A 23,281-nucleotide genomic window follows, 5' to 3' on the forward strand; every position below is an offset into this window, starting at 1 on the left:
CCCAGCAGCCTACACACATTTACTAGAAAGAATAACGTTTGCATGTTGTTTTGGTCCTCGGATAAAATTTAATAAAGTGACCATTATAACTAGTGTTCAAGCTGGCGCTGTGCTAATGCCTCTCGCCATGTTTTTGCTTTCGCTCAAAAGTATTAGAGTGTTATCTATAATGAATTTTATATTAAAGTTAGCTTATCTATATAAAGTCACTGAGAAGAAAAGACTTATTTACATGCATCTATTGTTGTTATTTATTGTATTATGTGGCTTACCAGGACCTCAAGAAAGAAGAAAATTGATTCTTCCAGGATCTGTAGTTCAGTGTATATAATATCTAAGAAGAAAAGACCTGTGTACATGCATATTGTTATCTATATTGTTATTAGCCTCGATCCCAGGCCGATCCGTCTCTAATTGAACGCTAGGTCGCCTCCTCGACCTAGCGTTCAATTAGAGACAGATCGGCCTGGGATCGAGGCTATATTGTTATATGGTAGTGTTTTGTGGCTTACCAGACCCTCAAGACAAAGATGATTCTGCCAGGAGAATCTGGATCTGGATCTTGGATATCACACATGGGGAATGAGCGCGCATGCGCATTACATCCACAGGAATAATTAAAGGGTGTGTCCAAAGAGATCAATTTCACAAATGGCTACTGCTAGCTAGCTGTTTTAACAGATATTTTCTGAGTATTGTAGCTAACAAAAAGCTAGCGCTTTAGTGCAAGGCTAACTCATATGTTGAATAGAAAGTTTGTGCGGACAGACGATGCTATGAAAGATTCTGAAGAGACTGCAACAGCCTTCAATGTGAGTGAAACTAGCCATAACTCTAGAAAGAAGCTTTAGTTTGCTAATCCACGAATCAAAATCCAAGAGAACGTGGCTAGAAGCCTATAGAAGCTGTTAGTTTTCGTCGCATTGCAACCGTTGAGCAGTTATAGCTGGAATACACACACACACAGACAGACAGACAGACAGACAGACACACACACAGTCAGCTTTACCGTATCCCTCGTGCGGCTACGCCTCGAGGCATAACAAACACAGTGCTAATATGAATCTCATTAAGTGTACTTTTGAGTTTACTTTTACAAGAACTGTGTGCTGGCTCCTAATTGTTGATACAGTGGTATAACTATAGCAATGCTAGAACAACCCAGTAGCCTACACAAAATACTTTGGATAGAAAGCATAGCATTTGCATGTTATTTTGATCCTATGTGACCATTTATTCTTACCCCATATATATATAGTTACACACTGAAGGCTCTAATTTCCTACGTGACAAGATAAAAGGAAATCAAAGGTATTACTAAATGTGTGAAATTAATGTTATTCATAGCGTGTCTAATTACTCGCAAGTGGTTCTAATAAGTTCATCGCATTTTCCAATTATTTGTGAGTACACATTTTTGCGATTTTATTCTCATACATAAAATATGATTACCGTTATGTATACATGTAATTATAGTAACTGTATATTATGCATATACATTATGTGACAACTCGATCGATATTCAATAGCTAGCTATAATAATATTATATGACCCTGGCTATAATAAAACAAAAATGCAATAGCTACTATTATTATAACACTATTGTTACAGTAGGGTCTCAGTTATAGATCTACTCATTTCCCCCCATTCTTTTTAGAGCTTGTAAAGCATCAAGAAGAAGCTCAGCGCCCGTAGTTGCAGCGCCCAGGCCTGTAGGTGGAGTGTACGTAGTTACTGCGCCCAGGCCAGTAGGTGGAGTGTCCATAGTTGCAGCGCCCAGGCCTGTAGGTGGAGTGTCCGTAGTTACAGCACCCAGGCCTGTAGGTGGAGTGTCCATAGTTGCAGTGCCCAGGCCAGTAGGTGGAGTGTACGTAGTTACTGCGCCCAGGCCATGCAGTAGGTGGAGTGTCCATAGTTGCAGCGCCCAGGCCTGTAGGTGGAGTGTCCGTAGTTGCAGCGCCCAGGCCTGTAGGTGGAGTAAGCGGTAGTGGAGTCGGCTTCAGTTTTCGTATTGGCTTTTACTAGTGGTCGAAGATTGTGCCGCTGCTCTTACTTTGTAAGTGATTGCGAGAGTAGTAAATACGAGAATCGTCTGGTTGATGTTTAGCAGTCGATTGGGAGCATCGTCAATGGCAAGGTTGATAGGAACAATGAGAAAGAGAATCACAACAAATACCAGAATTCCTGATAAGAATTTTTGGTGCTTCCCCTAGCCAATCCTACGTTACGGTAGCAACTTTTACATTGCAAATACCCCCCCCCCCCGGATACTATGTATAATTCACATCAACAACCCCCCCTGCAGTCAGTGAGGAATGTTAAGAAGAACTTGGTCATTGCAATGTGCCTATCGGTTGTACTTGGCCTGGGTTGGGGCTTTGGACTAGTATCAACAAGCTCTGGTCTTGTGGAGCTGTCATTCACATTCCAAGTGATATTCTCGATCTTTGTACGCTCTCAAGGTGTGCTAATTTTTATTATATATGGTCTTCGAAGCACTGAATTCCGCCAGACATGGATAAAACTCTTTAGTAGCTGTCGATCAAATACTGATAACTTTGTGTCTTCTGAGAAAGGAAGCACTAATCCACGAGATAATTCTAGCACTGTCGGAGTGGAGTTATCGAGCGTGAACACATTATCAAGCAAGCAGTGTTCTCCACGCAATGAAGAAAAGAACTAACTTGTATAATAAAAGAAACAAGATAAATACCTGAGTTTGTATACAATGAGAAAGAGAATCACAACAAATACCAGAATTCCTGATAAGAATTTTTGGTGCTTCCCCTAGCCAATCCTACGTTAGCAACTTTTACATTGCAAATACCCCCCCCCCCGGATACTATGTATAATTCACATCAACAACCCCCCCTGCAGTCAGTGACAAGATGAAGGCTGAGATCAAGCGTCGTTGTGATACTGCCTTCTCCCCTGTATAAGAGCAAGGGAGCGTGACCTCCCTAATATCCCTAGGCGTGGACAGTTGTTTCAGACTGAGACAAGACAATGGAGAACAAAGGTGATCTGCATGTCAGTTAGGCTGTGAGATTTGACTCGCTCTGCTTCATGCACAGTTGCTTTGGCAAGATAAAAAAAGTGGTGGATGTCACACCCTGTGATGCCTGGGGAAACTTTCACCATTGCCTGGGACATTGTAGTTGTCGTAGTAACCATCATCATCAGCTTGGTCTACTCCTATCTGGTAGGTGGTGTGTATACACGTATAAATAACATTGTCATAATTACATACACTAAATTGGTACTCTACCACGTAATACAGCAGCACAAGAAATTGCGTAAAATATGATAATGGCCGAAGCATGATGGGGGGCGTGTATGTAACCTATAAGAATATGGTAAGAATGAACAATAAGTAGCCAAATCACAAACTACATGGTTCATCTGATGTTGTAGTACCAGTATACGTTCAGCTGATCTTTTACACTTTCCAAAGCAGTGAACAAGGTTGTAATACGCCGCTCGGTATGTCACAACAAATACTTAGAACAGAAATTGATGATAATGGTCGAAGCATGATGGGGTGCGTGTATGTAGCCATAAGAATAATGGTAAGAATGAACAACAACACAGGAAAAAGGTTCAAGCAAAACGTAGTACCAACTCTTTTTCAATACACAGCTGGCACAGGTTAGCCCAACAAGAACTGCTAGACAGATGAAGATATCGTAAACAAATATTATGTGTGGGATTGCGTAATCAGCTTCAAAGTAAAATACACTTAAACTGATCACGTGTTGTTTCCTTGAAGAAATGTCTCCAAGCTCTCGTGTATTTCTATAACCCACAGCCAAGCAATCTAAGACAAGTACATATAGAAGATGAAGGTCAGAGAACCAAGTACAGCAATGTAAATGTGCATATTTCTTGAGGAAATGTTTGGCTTCCATTTTCTTTTGTCATCTGACGCATCGTCATCTATGTTATCGTCACTAGTTGTAGCAAATTTTACTCTAGAGATGTAAAAAAATTAATTTTGTAGTTCTCAATTAAGTGATGGAACAAAAAACCGATCACTAATACTGGAAAAACCACGTGAAAACTTATCGTATATCTTGTTAAATGTTCTCCTTGGATGACTAGCGGATTTTGTCCTTTAAAAAAGGTTTCCAGTGTTTCAAGGCTCTCTCCTTTAGCATTATATACATCAGAAATACGGGCAGCAACTTTTTGTTCCATGGCATAGAGCTTTAGCTGCAAAAAACATGATTATTAAGACAAAATTAATCACAATTATACTACTGGTATAGCTTACCCTTTGGGTGAGAAACTTGAGCGTATCGGGATCAGCTTCCATACAATTCGGTTTGAGATACGAGGAGACATGTGACTCACGTAGTGATGGATCAGAAGACAGAAGAGATGTATACTGGAGAGATTCAACTGGTTAGAACAAGTAGAAAGTGGACTGAGTCCAAAACCAGGTCTGGTTGGGAGAGGTTATAGAGAATAATCAGTGGAGCCATTTCCAGACATGTTTCTTGTAAAATAGTATGTCACTGCAATAAAAACTGGGTTTGACGTATCGGGTAGGAAGAAGGCATGCTGCAAGTTGTATCGATTTTGATCACTTGATATATAATTTTCGTTAACAAGCAAATCGAAGCATTTTACAATTAATTTAGTAACTAAATTTATCATAATTATTGGCTTTTTAGCTGTAACTTTGACACACAGTCAGGCAGGCTAATTTATTTGAAAGCCAGCAAGGATATGAATAACAGTAAGTTCATGTGCAAATCACACCATTTCCAGTATAGTATGCATTCTTTTGCGACCACACAATTAATGGTTGAGAAGTACATGCAGTACACAGCAGAGTGAGTACACAGGAAACATTTGAATATCCATGAATAGCATTACTGTGACAGCCACGATTGACGTGTAATATTTAACTACCACTCAAACCTCAAGCTATTTTTCGGAATAGCACAGCTGAGGGAATGGGAGCCAACAATTTGGGTTGCTGTGTTATTGTTATACGGTAGATGCATAATGCATTGTCATGCTGCATGGATATTATATACTCAGTATGGAAAGAACCCACTAGGAACATGCAAGTCGGTGATGATCCATGCATGGCAATGGTTCCACATGCAGTCGTTACGGTACACTATATTATTATAGCTACAATTTTGTGTGTACTTAGATAGTGATTTCAATCGTGCCATAGCTAGTGTCCTGTGTAATTATGTGACCATTCACTGCAATGTACACAGTGGAACCTCCCATAACGGACCCTCCCACTAGAGGACAACCTCTCTATAAAGGACACTAGCTATGGCACGGATTGAAATCACTATCTAGATACACAGAAACAATCTCCCACATGCAGACCTTCTTGATTCCGCAGACAGAGGACAAGCTCCGTGCTCCCCAACTCTATGCAAAACTGCCTCTTGTAACGGCAAACAGGAAACCACTTGGATAGTTATTATTTAGAAGGAAATTACTTCCACTGACAGAGATGCTTCTGTTCCTGAATTGCAGCAGCAGTCTCCTCCAACAGAATAATGATCAAATCAACACAACAAGTTGGCCTACCCTTTGCGCATCTCTTACAGTTTGAGTCGTACGCTGGCCTGGATCAAACCACAATACAGTGTATCCACAGTGACAACAATACCAAGAAAGAGGAGAAAATCTCCAGAGCTTTCATTTCCCATTTTGCCGAACTGGTTACCAATTCAGATAATAAAAATCCAGATCAAGTTGCTCGAAACAGTCGCATGTTCAGAATAATGCTGAGTCCATCTCAAACTTCAGTTGTCAAAATTCAGTCGGTCAGTCCCAGACAGGAGGTGATCCAGGCCCTTGAGATGTGGAGGAGTGAGACTGAGGGAACTTACAGCTGTCTGAGGGAGACTCTCAACAAGTACAGCGTCTTCACTGGGAGAAATCCTCTGGTGAGTGTGTATTATGAATATACATGCATGACTGTCTAATTATACTCTAGCCCTTCATGCATGTACTACGTATATACAGGATCTAGCTGGTGTGGCTCATGATGATATTGATCCCTCTGTGCTTAGTATCAGTGGTGACGATCAAAAGGTGCGTTGTCCGCAGCTGTACAATAATCTAGGGTGGTTCTCTCCAATTTGAAAGTTCAGCAGCAGCTCAGTTCTAGAACAAATTAACTTGAAGAAAATCTAGATCTACGTCCAAGTGGAGAGTACACTTAATCACTACAGTTGTAGTTTACCACTTGATCACTTACTTCCTCTAACAGTGTACATGTTGTATACAGTGTGCTATATGGTTTCAGTGATTTGCAGCTTTGATTTATACCTGACATAATGTGTACTGCTTGAATCACTAGTATACCTTATTTACATGCAGACCCAGTGATCTATGAGTGCTGAGAGTGACTGACTGTAAAGCTAGAGCTATGTGTAGGACTCTTGTACTGAATTGAACACACAGTAGCTATATATTCTTGTTATTGTGTGTGTGATTTTTCCCAATGTGAGTCATGGCTAATCTAATCTGTCTCTTGTTGCGTTAATGATCTTTACCCAAGTAATTACCTACAACTCTTCTCTTGTGGGAGGTAAGAGGTCAGAGAGTATCCAACGAAGTGGCAGTGATCAACCATACTCTGATAGATTTATATACTGCAACAGCATGTAGCTATTACTATAATATTAACATGTATATAGACACTTCTCATGTGGTGTACATGCAGTCAGAAGTGCATGCATGCTAAGAGCGAAATTTACTGTATATAGTGACTCCTCTTCACAGGTTGGTGGTGACAGTTAAGTCCATACTCAAAGCGGTAAATTAACTACTAAGTCATAATTCTGATAGATGAGAGGTCCCTGTCATCAGAAAGGCTCCAATACTCAGCAACTCCGGTCCAGAGACTGTAAGAACTACAATATCATCATCAGCAGGTGGTGATCAACGTACACTGAAGCAGTCAAGTCGGTACCCAAAGAGGTAAAGTCACTGTTGAATTATATACTTAGTGTATTTGAGAGTGTATAGTGATCAAAATGATACTACCTGCCTCCCATTATGCACATGAGGTGTGAGAGGTGTGGTTATACAGTGGGAACCTCCATAAAACGGACACCATTGGGGAACAACCTTTTGACCGTTATAGAGAGGTGGTCTTCCTTGGGAGGTTTCGATTGCCATGCAGCTGTGTGTGCTCTATGAGTCATTTCTTGCTGCAAATAAATCTTGGAGCTTTGCTAACTGCTTCTTAAAGGCTGTAGGGACAAGCTACAGCTAGGTTTTCACGATTGTGAAAATAATGCTATTTCAACAATAATTTTTCTGCTAATTCTGGGTGTGGCTGTCCATTCTGAGAGGATATTTTCCATTGCTAAAGCTTATTGGGGACATCGCTCCTGAGAGGTTGCTTTACATTGAAGTCATTGTAGTTTCAATCCGGACCTGAGCTTTTGGCCGTTATATAACGTGTGGTTGCTCTTCAGAGGTGGTCGTTAATGGAGGTTCCACTGGTTCAGACTAATGAAGGGATGATTTATGTTTGTTGTGCAAAAATCCTTATGCAATAACTTACAGAAATCTAGTGCAGTTGTTACTAGAACAGAATATCTGTCAGCACTTGACTTGCTTGTTCCAGGAGGTGCATGCATGTGAGAGGTGTGCCAGTTACTGGTTCGGACTAAGTAACTGATTGTACAGATGTTGAACTATTACAGGGCCTTCACTCTCAGAACAAGTGTGGCCTGGGATCGAGGCTGGTACGACAGGTGCTGGGGGGGGGGGGGGGGGGGCGATCAGTATATCATATTATGTGTCTATATAATGCATGTGCTCATGGCCCACCTCAAAACTATAGCATGCATAGAAATTCAACGCAGTTATCTTTTAAATATATAATATATTAATTCACAGATTTTTTGATGTCAGCGACCAACATCACACAAATGCACAATGCACAACGTAACACTAAAAAAGATAAGGTAAATAATACTGTTCTACACTTGTAAACAGTCAATAGGTTTCTCTGATCAATCATTCATATAATCCGACTAGAAAAACATTTGCAATGTGAAAAATTGCTAGGATTGGCCAGGGGAACCACAAAAAAGCGTGGGAACAAGAAATCAGACGAGAGCATAACTCCAATCCGTTACAACGTCAATCACATGTATACTGGTAGTTTTCCCATGTTTTCCCAGCCAATATGCCACGCAATTTTTACTGGTGGAGTGATGACCAATCCCTATATATATTTATTATACATCCATTTTAGAATGTGGGGCACATAATCATGATGATTTGTGATGAATTGATGTTCCTAATACATGCAGTGTTGAGCACAGGTACACACAGTCCATCCATGCGTAGTAACATGCACGGACCGTACTGGTGAATGATGTGGTGGATGGAAGCTGATAGGTGGATCTGGAACACAGTCTATTATTTAATATACTATGTATTGTACATGTTCATGACGTTGTAACGGATTGGAGTTATGCTCTCGTCTGATTTCTTGTTCCCACGCTTTTTTGCGGTTCCCCTGGCCAATCCTAGCAATTTTTCACATTGCAAATGTTTTTCTAGTCGGATTCCCTTTCTTTTTCAGTACAGTTTACGTATCATGACATGCATAAGTGGAACGTCAAGAGGCAGTACAAGAAGAGAAGACAGGACTAATCAGATATCTTCTCAAATATCTCTGGACTAATAATTAGAGTAATAATTTATTGCTTGATAATTATGTTGAATTTGCGAATCAGTATTAAATGACAGCCATTTTAAGAGCATGATATCTAGCCAGTGCATATAGCATGCCTGTCAGAGAAAGGGAGCTAGAGCTGAACAGTGTGAAGAAAAGGAACACCTCAGGCTCTGGAAAAGCACTGCTGCACTGATTTTAGGCGCACGGTTTATTAGCCACGCCTATCTATTATTATTGGCCACAACACAATTGCTGAGTCATTAAAGATGGCGGAATTGTCTAGGTAAGAGAAATAGAGACTGAGAGGTCATCTGCCTTGTGGAAGCAATCGCAAATCTGAAGAAGCGCTTTGTAATCCAGGTTGTAGTCGTTTGGAAACCCTGTGCAGAATGTCCTGGAGATGGCTGTACTTGGAGTAAATGCTGGGCAAGAAACTTACTTACTTACTTACTTACTCACTTACTTACTCAGTCAGTCAGACAAAGAGCGGTGAAACGTAGAAATAGTGCAATTTTTAAAATGAAAATATTCATTCATTAAAATGTTTATGGATTATGAAATGAGAGATACAAAGAGAGAAAAGGCTAAATAAACTATCTGTTCAGCCAGTTTCTTGATGTGGCCTTTCCCTGCAGAGATTATACATAGGCGTAGGAACCAGGGGGGCAAGGGGGGCAGTTGCCCCCCTCAGCCAAATATTTTGCTTTTTCGCCCCCCTTAGCCAGCACTGCTCTCTAATAGATATTTTGGAGAATTTTAAATTGTGTCTCAGTGATATTGGTATAACATATTGTTTGCCCCCCTTAGGTAAAACATCTTCCTACCTCTGAGAGATAGAACAGTTTGAACATGAGTCAAAATAATTGAAATATTGCTAAACACGGGCAAACCCACTGCCAATCCTATGTAAAACCTACTGGTTTTACTAATAATTATTAGCATGTGGCCATCTAATAATTACACCAATTAAATAAGTAGAGTAAACAATGGAACTTCGAACAACACGGATGTTCGAACGATTTAGCACCACGGTAAGCAAAAACAAACAGCAATATGCAGAATCTGACCCTACACAAGCCGACTTACATGCCTTACAAACAATAAACTTTCGAACAGTAAGTGCTGAATCAGCACTTTTAACACCCACGTGGATGGTTGTATACAACTTGTTTTGAGTAGCAGTGAAGTAATTTTAGTGTTGCTTATGTTCACTACATACTAAATAGGACATACTAAAGCTGATGGAAAGCTCGATATTAGCTAATTAAAGCGGCAAGTACCTCGGTTTGGGGATACATTACTCTTTCCGAAATTCCAACTATCGCACACTTTTGTTTTCTGGATTATTACGTCATCATTGCAAGAGCTACGACGTTGCTATTCAACCCAGCTTGTTCATAAGGCATGTAAGTCGGCTTGTGTAGGGTCAGATTCTGCATATCGCTGTTTGTTTTTGCTTACCGTGGTGCTAAATCGTTCGAAAATCTGTGTTGTTCGTAGCTCCATTGTTTAGGCCACTCCAAATGAGACTGTAGTTTCCCGTCTGAGACTCCAGTAAATTATAAGCGGATGTGAGCAGTATTATCATTATTTATTACTATGAATATAATTATAAATTGGTCCGTCATCAATGTAATTAGCCACAAAAATTCAGCCAACCATGTGCTTAGAGGCAACAAAGAACAAGAAAAAAATAATTTCAATATTTCATTGATAATTAGAGAAATAATGGCTATCAATGAGGTAGCTAAAGCAGGAAGCGCGAGTTGGACTTTACTATTATAGCTGAAGTATATAATATCTCTCTATATAGAGCAATAGTAGACTAATACATTTTTATAGCCGAACAAAGAATACTTTCAGTGTTATTTTCAACACACCTGCAACACCTATACCCACATACTTAGCTAGTGCATCACAAGCACCTCGGAGTAAAATTATTGGGTGCATGACGATAATTACAATTATAATTAAGAGCCTGAGGAAGTTTTAGTGTTGTATTATAATGAAGCTCATGTTCTATGGTGTTGCTTTAACAGATAAACACATAATACATTATAATGAGACTAAAAACCTGCATGGAGTATAATGAATAATTTATGAGCGTATAATTACGGTTGGTTTGGCTGACGAACAATAGATATACATGATGTCGAAAGTATATATAGATAATAATAACAAAATTGCCATTTATTTAATTTAGCTGTGTCAACCAATTGATGTCGTATTATATTATGGGCTATATAGATAATTATAGTGAGCCAGAAATAATGCCATCCCTCGAAAGGTTCTGTCGAGTTTAGAGGCTATTATAATTATTATGGCTAGCTCACAAAATTTGTGTTGCTTTTTCCTATTGTCTGTCCTCCTTCATATATCGCTTGGAGCTGGTGATGACCCCACCATGGATAGCAGTAAGTGCATGGTATTGTGCATGCTTTTCTATTAGCTGATAATAATAATTATTATAGCCAGTGCTTGTACACACTAAAGTTGGATTTGAGACTCAGGGAGATGGTCTGGCCTGATTGTGTGCTTAATTATGTAGGTTCTGGAAAGTAAATAATTGCGCGGGATCCTCCTTGCCTCTCTTGCTCAGCACCTACCTACCATTTTTTCTAGATCCACCACTGGTTATATAGCCGATCGTTGTTCATGCTTTCCGTATAATACAATGTATGTATAATTATATGCAATATCTTTTGGGTACAATAATATTACTACCGTGGAATCGCGGATCCCTCTGTTGTAGCGGACAACATGCCTTGTACCAACTGCTTTTACTATCTAACTATATAGTGTATACTTGCAACCCCGAATCGGACATCTCTAAACTCCAGACAACGGACGTTGCCTTTGCATGAAAGATGCATTTAGTGCAAGAATTAACCTCCGAATTAAGAATTAACAGACGAAGGGTGTCAAAAAGAATGGCATCCCCTATATACCTGCATGCTGCTCCACAGTATATAGTGTGAGTTCTCGAGATAAATGGCAGTAATTTGGACCCCATGCCATGCAGTTGTTGGGGATGTGTTGCTGCTTGAAAAAGAAATTAGTAGACCATGCAGGTCTGCAGTTCCATTGTTGGTTTTATGCTCCTAAAATATTCACACACACGCAAGAGGACTGCTGTGACTGACTATTAGCTATACGTCATTCTTGTCATGTGTGCATGCATGCACAGTTCAGATTCAGTCTGCTCCAAGTACAACCATCTTCAGGACATTCTGCACAGGGTTTCCAAACGACTACAACCTGGATTACAAAGCGCTTCTTCAGATTTGCGATTGCTTCCACGAGGCAGATGACCTCTCAGTCTCTATTTCTCTTACCAAGACAATTCCGCCATCTTTAATGACTCTGTTGTTGCAAATAATAGATAGGCGTGGCTAAGAAACCGTGCACCTAAAACGATCAGTGCTGTGCTTTTCCAGCCTGAGCCTGAGCCAGAGATGTTGCTTTTCTTCACACTGTTCAGCTCTCTAGCTCTCTTTCTCTGACAGGCATGCGATATGCACTGGCTAGATATCATGCTCTTAAAATGGCTGTCATTTAACACAAATTAAACATATCAAGCAATATTACTATTAATTATTAGTCCAGAGATATTCGAGAAGATATCTGATTAGTCCTGTCTTCTCTTCTTGAACTTCTGTACTGCCTCTTGACGTTCCACTTATGCATGCATGCATGTCATGATACGTAAATTTATACTTCTGTACTGAAAAAGAAAGGGAATCCGACTAGAAAAACATTTGCAATGTGAAAAATTGCTAGGATTGGCCAGGGAACCTGTGCAAGATATCTTAGCCCTTTGATGAGCAAGCTTTGATTCACTGCCACAGCAGCCTCTCTTATTGGCGCCAATCTCGCGCGCAATGTATCCCTAAATAATGATAATGATTACATCACCGTAACGCGCCTGAATTCAACCACGCCCATCGTTTCCAATCCCTTTCTCTTCCTTCATCTGTGATAAGACTACATTATTGCAATGTTTCATCAGTTTATATGTAACCATCCAAAAGATATAATCACATATACAAGAAATCCACAATAAATCCCAATAATTAATTGAGCCATCCTTATTAACAACACTGAGTAGAACCTCGCTGAGGTTGTACTACGAAGATCTTGTAGCCATTATATCAAACGGTCACTTTTTTCGACTGTACTGCACAAAGCGTACCTCAAGGCAAGATATTAAAATACCATATGAAAGAGCAGCTCAATGCGCATGTGCTGGTATACCTACAGCGTGCGCATAGCTCCAACACAGTGTCCACAACGATTTTTTGAACATTATCACTACCGCTGCCGTCATATGACGGCTAAAGCCGGGAAAGGGTTAATAGAATTGTGTTTGCACCTTATAATTGGTTCATGCAGCTTTATTCTCCCCACAGCACAATGCCCCCCTCTGCCAGAGATAGCCAATGGAGTGATCTCCTACTCTCCTGATATCACTCCTGATTATGATGTCGGAACTATGGCCATTTACCTTTGTGAAAATGGATTCGTCCTCAGTGGAGACGACACTAGAGATTGTCAATCTGACGGAACATTCTCTGGCATGGAACCTGTTTGCTCTATGACTCGTGAGTGGACCATTTCTTATTACTATTATATTCATGGTATATTCCTTTCCAGCAAGATATTGTCAAACTATTGTTTATTAAAAGTGTATCAGTTATTAGTGCATGTATAATATAATTATGACTGAGGTACATAGTATGTTTGTACATGTATTACATGTACGTGCTAGCAGTGAGTGTGCCCAGAATTGTTGAAGTGGTGGCTGGCCTTTTTTCATATAATTATAGCCTGTAACATGGTAACTAGGCCTAAGAGGTGGTTATTTTTGGTTACACCCAACCATGCACCACCGACTAGTGTGGCTCATCCCTGGGTGTATTATTATTAGGTTAAATTAATTTTTCTATGAGCAAGAGCATGCTTGAAAGTGTCATGTGACTTTGTGACTTTCCAGCAGCTATCATTGTTGGATTGGCTCTCAGTGTTCCTCGTAGAGACAAGAAAAGTTACTGGTGAACCCTATTACCATCATCCAGCAAGCGCTATAGAAACTGAACAGCCATAGCTAATTATTATGCAGCTACAGCTTTAGACTACATTGCATCATCTGTAATTGTAATTGACTAAAAACAGTAGATTACATGGTTATTACAGGAAGCCCACTTATTATACAGGAAGTGGACGCGTATTTTCTACAGGAAGTGACCAATAATTTGAGGAAGTTATCAAAAAATGGAATGAAATTTTAGTGAAAGTGACACCTCCACTCCACCATCATTCTTCTTATTGTAGTGTTGCAGTCAGTTATAGCCTAGAATCTATTAGTACTTGTCTGTTCTTTCCAGTAGCTTCAAGAAACGTTTCACAAACTCTACTAAGTTTTACTGTCATCTTTCATTTCGTCTTTTTGTCAACTGCATGGTGTCTCTCACAGTCCTCCAGCTCGCACGAATTCAGTTGCTAACGCATTCAAACCTGGCCTTTTGTAACCACGCCCCGTGCCTGTGCAATGAAGTCCAAGTTAGATAGACCACACCTAAGAGTAGAATATGCGTCTTAGTAACCACCTTGGATACGGTTAGTTCCCTCGACTTCGCCTCGGGCTAACCGCAACTGAGCCCGCAAGCTTATGAAATTATGGCTCATAATTCCCAAACATACACAAATGGGATTTAATCATTTTACAGTCCTCTCTCCGTTAATTCTCGTAGGTATTCAAGTTGTATTTGAGATTCCTGAAAGGACTGAGCTGGAGACTGCCGGGGATGTGGAGGTGTGTGTAGTGGTTGTTGAGGGCGTTCTCGCTAGAGAGGTCATCGTCACTGTTGCCAGTAGAGACGGGTCCGCCTTGGGTACGTCCCTATAATGATGTATTACATATCAGTCATTGAAAACAAAATTCAATGAAGTGTATTGCTTGCATGTATAACTATCTTCTATTACATACAGCTGGTGAAGACTATGAACAATTCAGCGTTGATTTGTCCTTTGACCCCGATACTAACCGCGCCTGTTTCACTGTTACTGTTACTAACGACGATCGCTACGAGTTACCCGAATCATTTGACCTTGTATTGACCTCCAACGATGATTTTGTGATAATCGATGTGCCAACCAGCGTCTTCAACATCAACGATGAGGATGGTAAGTATGTGTAATGTTTTATATAGTGAGGCATAGTGGTGACACCAATTATTATAATTAGGGCCACAACAATTAATGTCCTATAACTATCTATGATAATCACGGCCCCACACTTCTATTAATTTTATGCAGTCACATATACACACCCCATAAACACACACACACACATACACAAACACACACACACAGTGCTCGTGATTGGATTCCCTCAGGAGGTGTATGATGTGACTGAAGACATTGGCGATGCTCCAATAACAGTGCAAATCATCAGTGGAGAACTGGCTGATGGAGTATCAGTTGATATCTTCTTCTCCAACCAAAATGTGACAGTTTTTGGTAAGAGAAACTACTAGACTATTATGCCTCGGTGTGTACATGCACAGTGAGGTAGTATCTGTGTGTGTATCTAGACTGCTACAGCGGCTCAAATAAGAAATGAAGTGCAAGTAAGAGCTACACTCCATAGGCTTCTACTTGAAATTCAATTTTTAAAGCATTATTATCCTTCCCGAGTTACTGTATGGCTAGTTTTGCTACTTTGACTTCCATCTGTTGGCTATTCTTCTTAGTATTTAGCTCTGGACTAAAACGCTAGCTATTGGTTAGCTGCGAGATCGAAAGACCTGCAAAGCTGCACTGTTTCATGAGAATTCAGCAGCCATTTAATTATGGACTTTGACAATCTTCTTAGGCATCAATCAGGGTCATTTTCTTGCACATTTGCAGCTAGCTTTCCACGATACCCGCAGTGCTTTTGTTATACATGCAAGCAGAGGTTAACGTATTACCCCCCTCCCCTCCCCACACTCATTCACACCCACACAGATGGCTCTGACTACACTGCCGTGACCCGTATCCTCACCTTCACCTCGACCATCACCAGTATCCCAGTGCCTGTCCGCATTCTGGACGATATGGTGTATGAAGATTTAGAAATATTTTTGGCCACTCTCAATGAAGCATCATTGGAGCGTATCACTGTGGCTCCTGGAGCTGCTATTGTCAATATTGCTGACGAAGATGGTGAGAGCGACTTCTTACGTTTAGCCATGATTCACATTTTTTTCGCTCTTTGCAGTTATCACAATTGGTTTTGTTGAGACTGGTGTCATGGTGAGTGAGGGTGATGGTAACGCTGGTCTCCAGGTGGCAGTCATCTCCGGTATGCTAGATGCAGAGATCCAGGTGCAAGTCACCACAAGATATGGATCAGCCTCTTGTAAGTTCTACAATAATGTAAAGCTGTAGATAACAATTACAATTGTGCGGTACTAAACGCTCCATAATTGAACAACCTTTTTTCTGGATTAAGTGTCCTCCTATGTATACATAATATTTCTGTGAACGTTATATGGATTGTGAATTCATGTATACTTATATGCAAAGATAATTAATTTCTGTACAGCTGTTAACGATGCTGACTACTCGAGCGTGATACAGCCACTAACATTCACGACCACCACTGATGTCGGAGATGTCTCTGTTCTCATTTCTGAGGACGGAGTATCTGAACCACTAGAGAACTTCTTTGCTGACCTGTCTCTACTCACTAACACAGACAGAGTCACCATTGCTCCAACTGAGGCCACCATAACTATTGAAGATAATGACGGTTAGTGTAATTATACTAATTAATTTCTAGGTATTATTTTTTTGTACGTACATGCACAAGTTCGTGATTGTACCGATGCATGAAATTACTCACACACACACACACACACACACACACACACACACACACACACACACACACACACACACACACACACACACACAGTTGTGTGGATTGGCTTTGAGCGAGAGATGTACCCGGCCTTTGAGAACGTAACGGCGATGATCTGTGCTAGGTTATTGCCCAACTCCCCCTCTCTTGATCATGAGGTAGTCGTTACTATCCGCAGCTCTGGCGGAACAGCCACTGGTAAGTGATTAATTGTGTTAAGCAATCAAATAATGCATATATAGTAACTGCATGGTTGGTTGGCTGCCCAATATAATTATGTAGACTGTAACAATGTACTGTATAGCTATATAGAGCACCAATTTAGCTGGCGGCTATTCAACTTTTACTTTCACCCCCCCCCCCCCCCCTATCAGCCCCTGCCGACTATAATGCGATTGTGGAGCACCTTATCTTTGGTCCGGGTGTATTTCGTGTCTGTGTGGAGGTGCTGCCTGTGGACGACGGTGTGGTAGAGGGACTAGAGACCTTCAACGTCACACTCACTAGCGATGATGATGTAGTTTTGGTATCCGACGTGGCTACTGTTGTTATTCAAGAGCTCGATAGTGAGTGGGCTTGGCTAGCGTACAGTAATGAGGAGTTTTGAAAATTGGTTGAAAGATTTACAAAACGTCTATTCGTACATTTATCATGTGACCCCGTGCAGTGGTCTTGGTGATGTTTGAACGTCCTATGTACACATTCACTGAGAACGGAATCACTAGCAGCGTGGTCGTAGTCAAGACCGGAGTCACTGACCAACCATTCTCCGTACAAGTCATCGGAGGTAAGACCACACCCACTAATTAAGCTAGCCTCCTAAAAATATACATGTGATAGGCAAAAAGAATGGCGTGACCAGGATTCGAACCTGGGTTATTACGGCCACAACGTAATGTCCTAACCTCTAGACGATCACGGCTTCACACTTGTCTATACCACATTTTGACCTACACACCCACCCCTCACACCATCACACCCACTCCACACTCCACACACCATCACAGGTCCCAGCACTCAAACGGACGTGGTAATCTCTGCCTCTGGATTCAACGAAGTGGTGACATTTGAAGCTGGTCCAAATGCCGACAATTCCATCATAGTGCAGTTCACTCTGATAGACGATGATATTGCACTTGAGGCAATTGAGAGTTACATCGGTAGTCTCGACATTGTAGGTAACCCTGAGGGCGTGACTTTTGGCATGGTCGATACGACAACAGTCAATGTCCGGGACGATGATGGTGAGCTAAATCATTACCCAATAATTATATTCGTACACAATGATATAATAATATAACACACATTACCCTCCTCACACACAAACACACACACACACATCACCCCCGGCCCCCTCCTCACACACACACACACATTACACCCACCCATCCACCCCTCACACACACAGTTGTCACGGTGATCTTTGACCGCCCTGAACTAACAGTGGACGAAGATGTGGGTAACTTCACGATGTGTGTCACTCTCGACCGAGTCACCCTACTACCTGTTACCGTGACGATTGAAGCCAGAGATGGATCCGCTGTGTTTCCAGGAGGTACGTATACTAAAATCATACTTCCAATTATTCAATTATGTATACTCATTATTAATTTTACTAAAGACATTCAATATAGTTGTAATTTTTATGGCACAATGTATCACTTGACCCCCGCCCACACACACATACACACAGACATCAATTCCAGCTCCATCCCGACTTCACTGACTATCCCAGCTGGCGCCACAAGTGCTTGTTTTGAGGGAATGATTGTCGATAATACCATCGTGGAGGACACAGAATCATTTACCCTCGTTATCACAGGGGTCACCCCTGAGGGCGTGGTTATTGGCGGGGACACCACTGTCATCTCCATCATTGATAATGAAGGTTTGTTTCTGTGTAATGTTCACCAGTATAGACGACTCCATTTTATTCTAAGATACGTAGTATCCTTCATAATCAACTTTTGAATTTCTTGTTTCTACGCTTTTGCGTACTTTTCCTGGCCAATCCTATAGCAACGTTTCACCTTGCAAATGTTTTTTTAGTTTGACCAATAGATGAACCCTTAATTGACATTACTGTACCCTCGCAAAATAGTCCCATCTTAAATACACACCCATCCCCTCTTTTGCTTTGAAGTTCTTGCACAACGGTATAATTATTTTAACTCGATTATGCGCCCACCGGTTCCAAGTTTGAGCATGCGCAGTAGCTAAATGCCACATGCTTTTAGTGAAGAAAGCAGCAGTGTTTTAGGTGTAGCTAGGTAGACTCTACTCGGTTCTACTCCTTGCTGCACCAAGATTAAACATACATTATAACATGTGCCCTTGAAGATGTACAATTATACAGGGAACAATAGTTCTATACGCAAAGAAAGGGAACAACACAAATCTGAGAACAAACTCATTACCCAATTTTGCGGGGTTTGCTGAAACGAAGTACCTATAGTAGTATAGCTCGCTAGGAGTATGGCTTGCAACTTTGTCCATCCTTCGAGGAAATTCCTGCTGCTAAATCTGATGAGCAACGAATAGAGTCTAGAGTCTACTTATCCATGTTCATTCTTATCATACTCATGCATTACTTCACATTGTTGTTGTCAATGAAATGTTCATACTATACATTGAAATGAAAATACAAAATAACCATAGCAACAAGTGTAAGCCTTTGAGGCCGCTGGTGCGGGTGGATGTATATTCAAGTGAAAACTCATCGTTAGTGATTATAACTCTATAACCCCTACCCTAACCCTAGCCCAGTCCCCTAATAAACTTCTTGCAGGGGGGCGTATTTTTGCGAGGGTACGGTATTTATAACACGTTTAGTAACCCGTTGTTGATGCAGCTATAATTATATTCTTGGCCACTTACTTCTGCAACTCTGGCTACGCTCTCACTGGCGGACTTGATAGTAAAACTTGTGTGGAATCAGACAAGGGAACAGGAGTATTTGATCCACCGCAAACACCAATCTGTGACCGTAAATTAAATGGAGGGGGAATATTAGTTTATTATTAGAGATTTTTACTCCAATGGTTTTTTCTGCAGTTGCATGTGATGCGATCTCAGCTCCACCGAATTCAATAGTGACCTACAACACTGAACCTGTCCCACCATTTCCTGCTGGAGCTTCAGCTATGTTTGAATGTGTCGATGGATTCAGTCCAGTAACTACTAGCCCTGGAGAATCCACTAAATTCCCACTACCCGGTGAGCTGATCTTGCTCGAGTGTGGCGAGATAGTACAGGGAGAGGGCGGAGTCTTTGTGAGAAATGGAACATCTTCCCAAGTTGAACTCGACTGTACACGTAAGTAAACTACCGGTACAACTAGTTCTGTAAAGCCTTCTAGTACCTCCATATTATTATACATATACGTATAGCAGTGGCGGATCCAGAGGGGTTCCAGGGGTTCCATTGAACCCCCCCTTTTGCTTATATTGCTGACTAGGCTTTTTTTGACTGAGTGAACAATTTTTGAGGTTACAGTACAGCACCACACATGGCTATTACTGTACTATACTGTATAGTCTGTGTCATAATTGTTGTTTCGGTAACTATTGACAGGTCTATGTGACAATCTTCCACCATTATTCAACGGAATGATCACCTACAATACTTCTCAAGGACTTCATAATACTGTTGCCACCTACACTTGTAATGATGGGTTCACACTTCTTGGAAGTCACCTAAGAATCTGTGAGGAGGGAGTGTGGGAGGAAGCTAGCCCTTCATGCTTACAAGATGGTAAGGTGTACAACACTGTGTCAATGTCTTTCTTGTGATAATGTGATTGAGTTCACATGAAGATAAATAAACACACATTGTACAGTCACTTGAGAACTTGCAATTTTGCAATTGCTGACCGACTAAGTAATTGTGTGGTGTTCCTGCAGCTATAACTCCAAGTGGTGCTCCAATGATTGGACAGAGCATCTCCTTATTATGCACTGTGACTGAGACTGACTCACTTCAGCTCACCATTTCCTACTACTGGTTCAGAGGACAACTGCCACTTACTACTAATTCTGGTCTTCTCACCTTTGACACATTGTTCCTGTCAGACGCTGGACTGTACAGATGTGAGGTCACTGTGAGCTCTGATGAGCACACAATTATTGTTAACTCAAGCTATGAAATTAATTTCAAGAGTAAGCAATTTTTAAAAGTACACTATATAATTATAATAAGCAGTTCCCTTTGATTGTTTAATAATGCCATGCAAAATCATTGTGATTAGACACTATAGTAAATAAGATCTACATGGGAATTACATGGGAAAAGTGCCTCAGAGGAGGTACTTAGTATATACCTGCAATTTACTTAGTATCTAGTATTCCGTTGTCAGTACTGTAGTCAAGCGGTTTGTGCATGCGCTAATTATAGTGTCTAGGCACTGTTTTGTCGGTGTCCATGCATGTGATTTAGAAGCCCTCAGCCACTTGTAGTACCCTGTACTAAATCAGTGTATTTGGGCTTCTAGACACCTCCAAAACAGTGCATGCCTAACTATTATTTAGTGAACTGGATAACTATAATCTTTGTGAGTGTGACTTTCGAAGAACATGACTTCCTTGTAGGTCTTCACATCCAGCTGCGACTCATTATCAGTTCTAATTGCGGAGCATATACTCAGTCAGAAACAGCTGTCAAAACGAGCGACATCACTAATGAATTTTCCCACGGTGTCAATGAGCTTTGTCAATGTGGTTTCAACACATTTCTTATCTCAAGACCATTTATCCGCTGCTTTGAGAACTCTCCAAATCATGTGACATACAGAGCAGTTCTGAGCAGCAGTCAAACGATCTCGGCTCTCATAATTGGCTCTTTTATTGATCAATGGAGCAAAGAGACTCCCAGCATCATTGTGCAGAGTGCAGGACTTCGCATCAACAGCACTTGTCCGGTGATTATTGCCAATCCTGATAGTCCCGAATGCCCTGAGGATCTCACTAATCGCACGTTGATAATAACAGCGAACACAGATAATACTCTGAGTATAGGTGCTGTGATTGGTATCGTGATTGGATCATTGGCTCTTATACTTGCTCTATTGGTGGCCGTCATTTTGCTGGTTGCTCTGAGGTATCGGATATATAAATCGAAGACCTTGTGTATCAATGAAAGTAACCCACCACATCTAGATATGTGAGTTCTCAGTTTATTAATAATTATAATGAATGTCATATACCCACCTATGCAGGAAGCCTGAAATTGTTTTGGATGAGCTTCCTGATCATGACTATGATTACATCAGTGTATTTCAAGAGGCAGACTTGAAGAGTACCACTGGAAACCCTCAACCCTCTACAGCAGGGGACGATGCTTCAGAGGTGCAGATTGAACAAACATCCTGTGATACTTACGAGCCTGTAACCATACAGCCCATGCAGGATGACATACAGTTAAAGCAATAGTTATTAATTGCACAGAAGAGATAATAATTATAGGAAGCTGAACATATAGTTCTATAAAACGGATAGTATTACTAAAATGTTAGTGAACTGACTTATAGTTTAAATGTTTCTCCTGTTCCTCCTCATGCATATGATTATATGCACGTATAATGACAGGCTCTGGGAAAACAGACCAATTGGAGCATGCAGATATTGATATTGAACAATAACCAGATTTATAGACTATACTGTATAATCTCATAAATTTTTTTCTTGGCTTATAGTTATCTATAGTCTTTCTACTACCTCTCTGCAAAATCTGATGCTCTGAATCCAACTCTTTCCACCAAAGCGCTTTGTCTAAGCAGCCACCATTAATAAGTAATTCGCCGAACTCCGTCAGACATAAAAGTGCAAAAAAAACTAATTAGATACACTAACAGATGGCCATGGGACTACTATCCAGCGAAAACTTGGATAGGCCAAGTTGCTTCCAGTCCGAGCAGTGATCACTTGAAAAACACCGAAAAATTCGATTTGCACCTTTAGCTATAAGCGCTATATAATTATAGCTGGAGCATTGCTGACTAAGCACTTTACAACCCTCACAAAGAAACAAGTGTAGCTCCGCTTTGCAAGGTTGCCTGATTCTGAGAATTGCTCCATTCTGTACTGCACTCTATATCTATATTATACTCAGCTTGTGTCAGTTAGCTCTATAGCTGTGTAGTTTGGCAAAAACGGGGATCATTACGTTCTGGCGCAAACGGTAGTTTTTTCAAGTGATCACTGCTCGGACTGGAAACGACTTAGCCTATCCAAGTTTTCACTGGATAGTATAGTCCCATATGGCCATATGTTAGTGTGTCTAATTAGTTTGATTCAATCTTGTTTTGTTTGTGCATTACACGCCCTTTTACCTGACGCACTTTGATGTCTGATGGAGTACTCAATATTGCTGTTTTATAACTTCGAGTTTCCAACGCGCATAACTCAGGCATAGAACGAGGTATGGGCACACTAAGCATGGTCTGTTTTCCCAGAGCCTGTCACATTATTATAATACATGCATTGGGGATTACGGTGAAATTTCTAATGCAGCATTCGGAGAAAATTCGAACTAAATATCTACCTGAACTAATAATCACTCAATGCATGCGGCACATTATCATGACAGAAAAAAAATCAATGTTAAATTGCATATTGCCTGCATTGGATATTTCACTGACCTGCTTTTTAAGTGTGCATGTTACTGTAATTCTCAGTAAATTCTTCATGTGTTTTTT

At 40.7% G+C, this 23,281-nt stretch overlaps 3 protein-coding genes across 4 annotated transcripts in view; all 3 read left to right on the forward strand.

Annotated features, from left to right (window-relative positions):
- LOC135335894 (uncharacterized) overlaps positions 1-6,501 on the forward strand; it is a 34,887-nt gene extending 28,386 nt beyond the window's left edge. Inside the window, exons 9-10 of the mRNA XM_064531565.1 lie at positions 6,005-6,073; positions 6,362-6,501. Of these exons, the coding sequence (XP_064387635.1) occupies positions 6,005-6,073; positions 6,362-6,370 (78 nt within the window). The 3' untranslated portion in view covers positions 6,371-6,501. The remainder of the gene's footprint in view (positions 1-6,004; positions 6,074-6,361) is intronic.
- LOC135336052 (uncharacterized) overlaps positions 4,545-23,281 on the forward strand; it is an 89,101-nt gene continuing 70,364 nt past the window's right edge. The window contains exon 1 of the mRNA XM_064531826.1: positions 4,545-5,925. Within this exon, the coding sequence (XP_064387896.1) occupies positions 5,533-5,925 (393 nt within the window). The 5' untranslated portion in view covers positions 4,545-5,532. The remainder of the gene's footprint in view (positions 5,926-23,281) is intronic.
- LOC135335886 (uncharacterized) lies at positions 10,940-22,101 on the forward strand. Of its 2 annotated transcripts, XM_064531544.1 has the most exons (20): positions 10,940-11,098; positions 13,094-13,285; positions 14,435-14,575; positions 14,673-14,867; positions 15,057-15,203; positions 15,693-15,890; positions 15,946-16,086; positions 16,273-16,479; positions 16,645-16,788; positions 16,965-17,156; positions 17,258-17,377; positions 17,598-17,834; positions 17,999-18,145; positions 18,284-18,478; positions 19,442-19,576; positions 19,645-19,905; positions 20,164-20,343; positions 20,493-20,747; positions 21,177-21,747; positions 21,803-22,101. In XM_064531544.1, exons 1-20 carry the CDS (start codon positions 11,005-11,007, stop codon positions 22,014-22,016), a joined length of 3,966 nt encoding a protein of 1,321 aa, XP_064387614.1. In that variant the 5' UTR covers positions 10,940-11,004; the 3' UTR covers positions 22,017-22,101. The 2 variants fall into 2 exon arrangements, with proteins under 2 accessions (XP_064387614.1, XP_064387615.1); XM_064531545.1 differs by lacking the exon at positions 19,442-19,576 and having other exon boundaries at positions 21,803-22,099.

Source organism: Halichondria panicea, chromosome 5 (assembly GCF_963675165.1).
Source record: "Halichondria panicea chromosome 5, odHalPani1.1, whole genome shotgun sequence".
Lineage (NCBI taxonomy): Eukaryota > Metazoa > Porifera > Demospongiae > Suberitida > Halichondriidae > Halichondria > Halichondria panicea.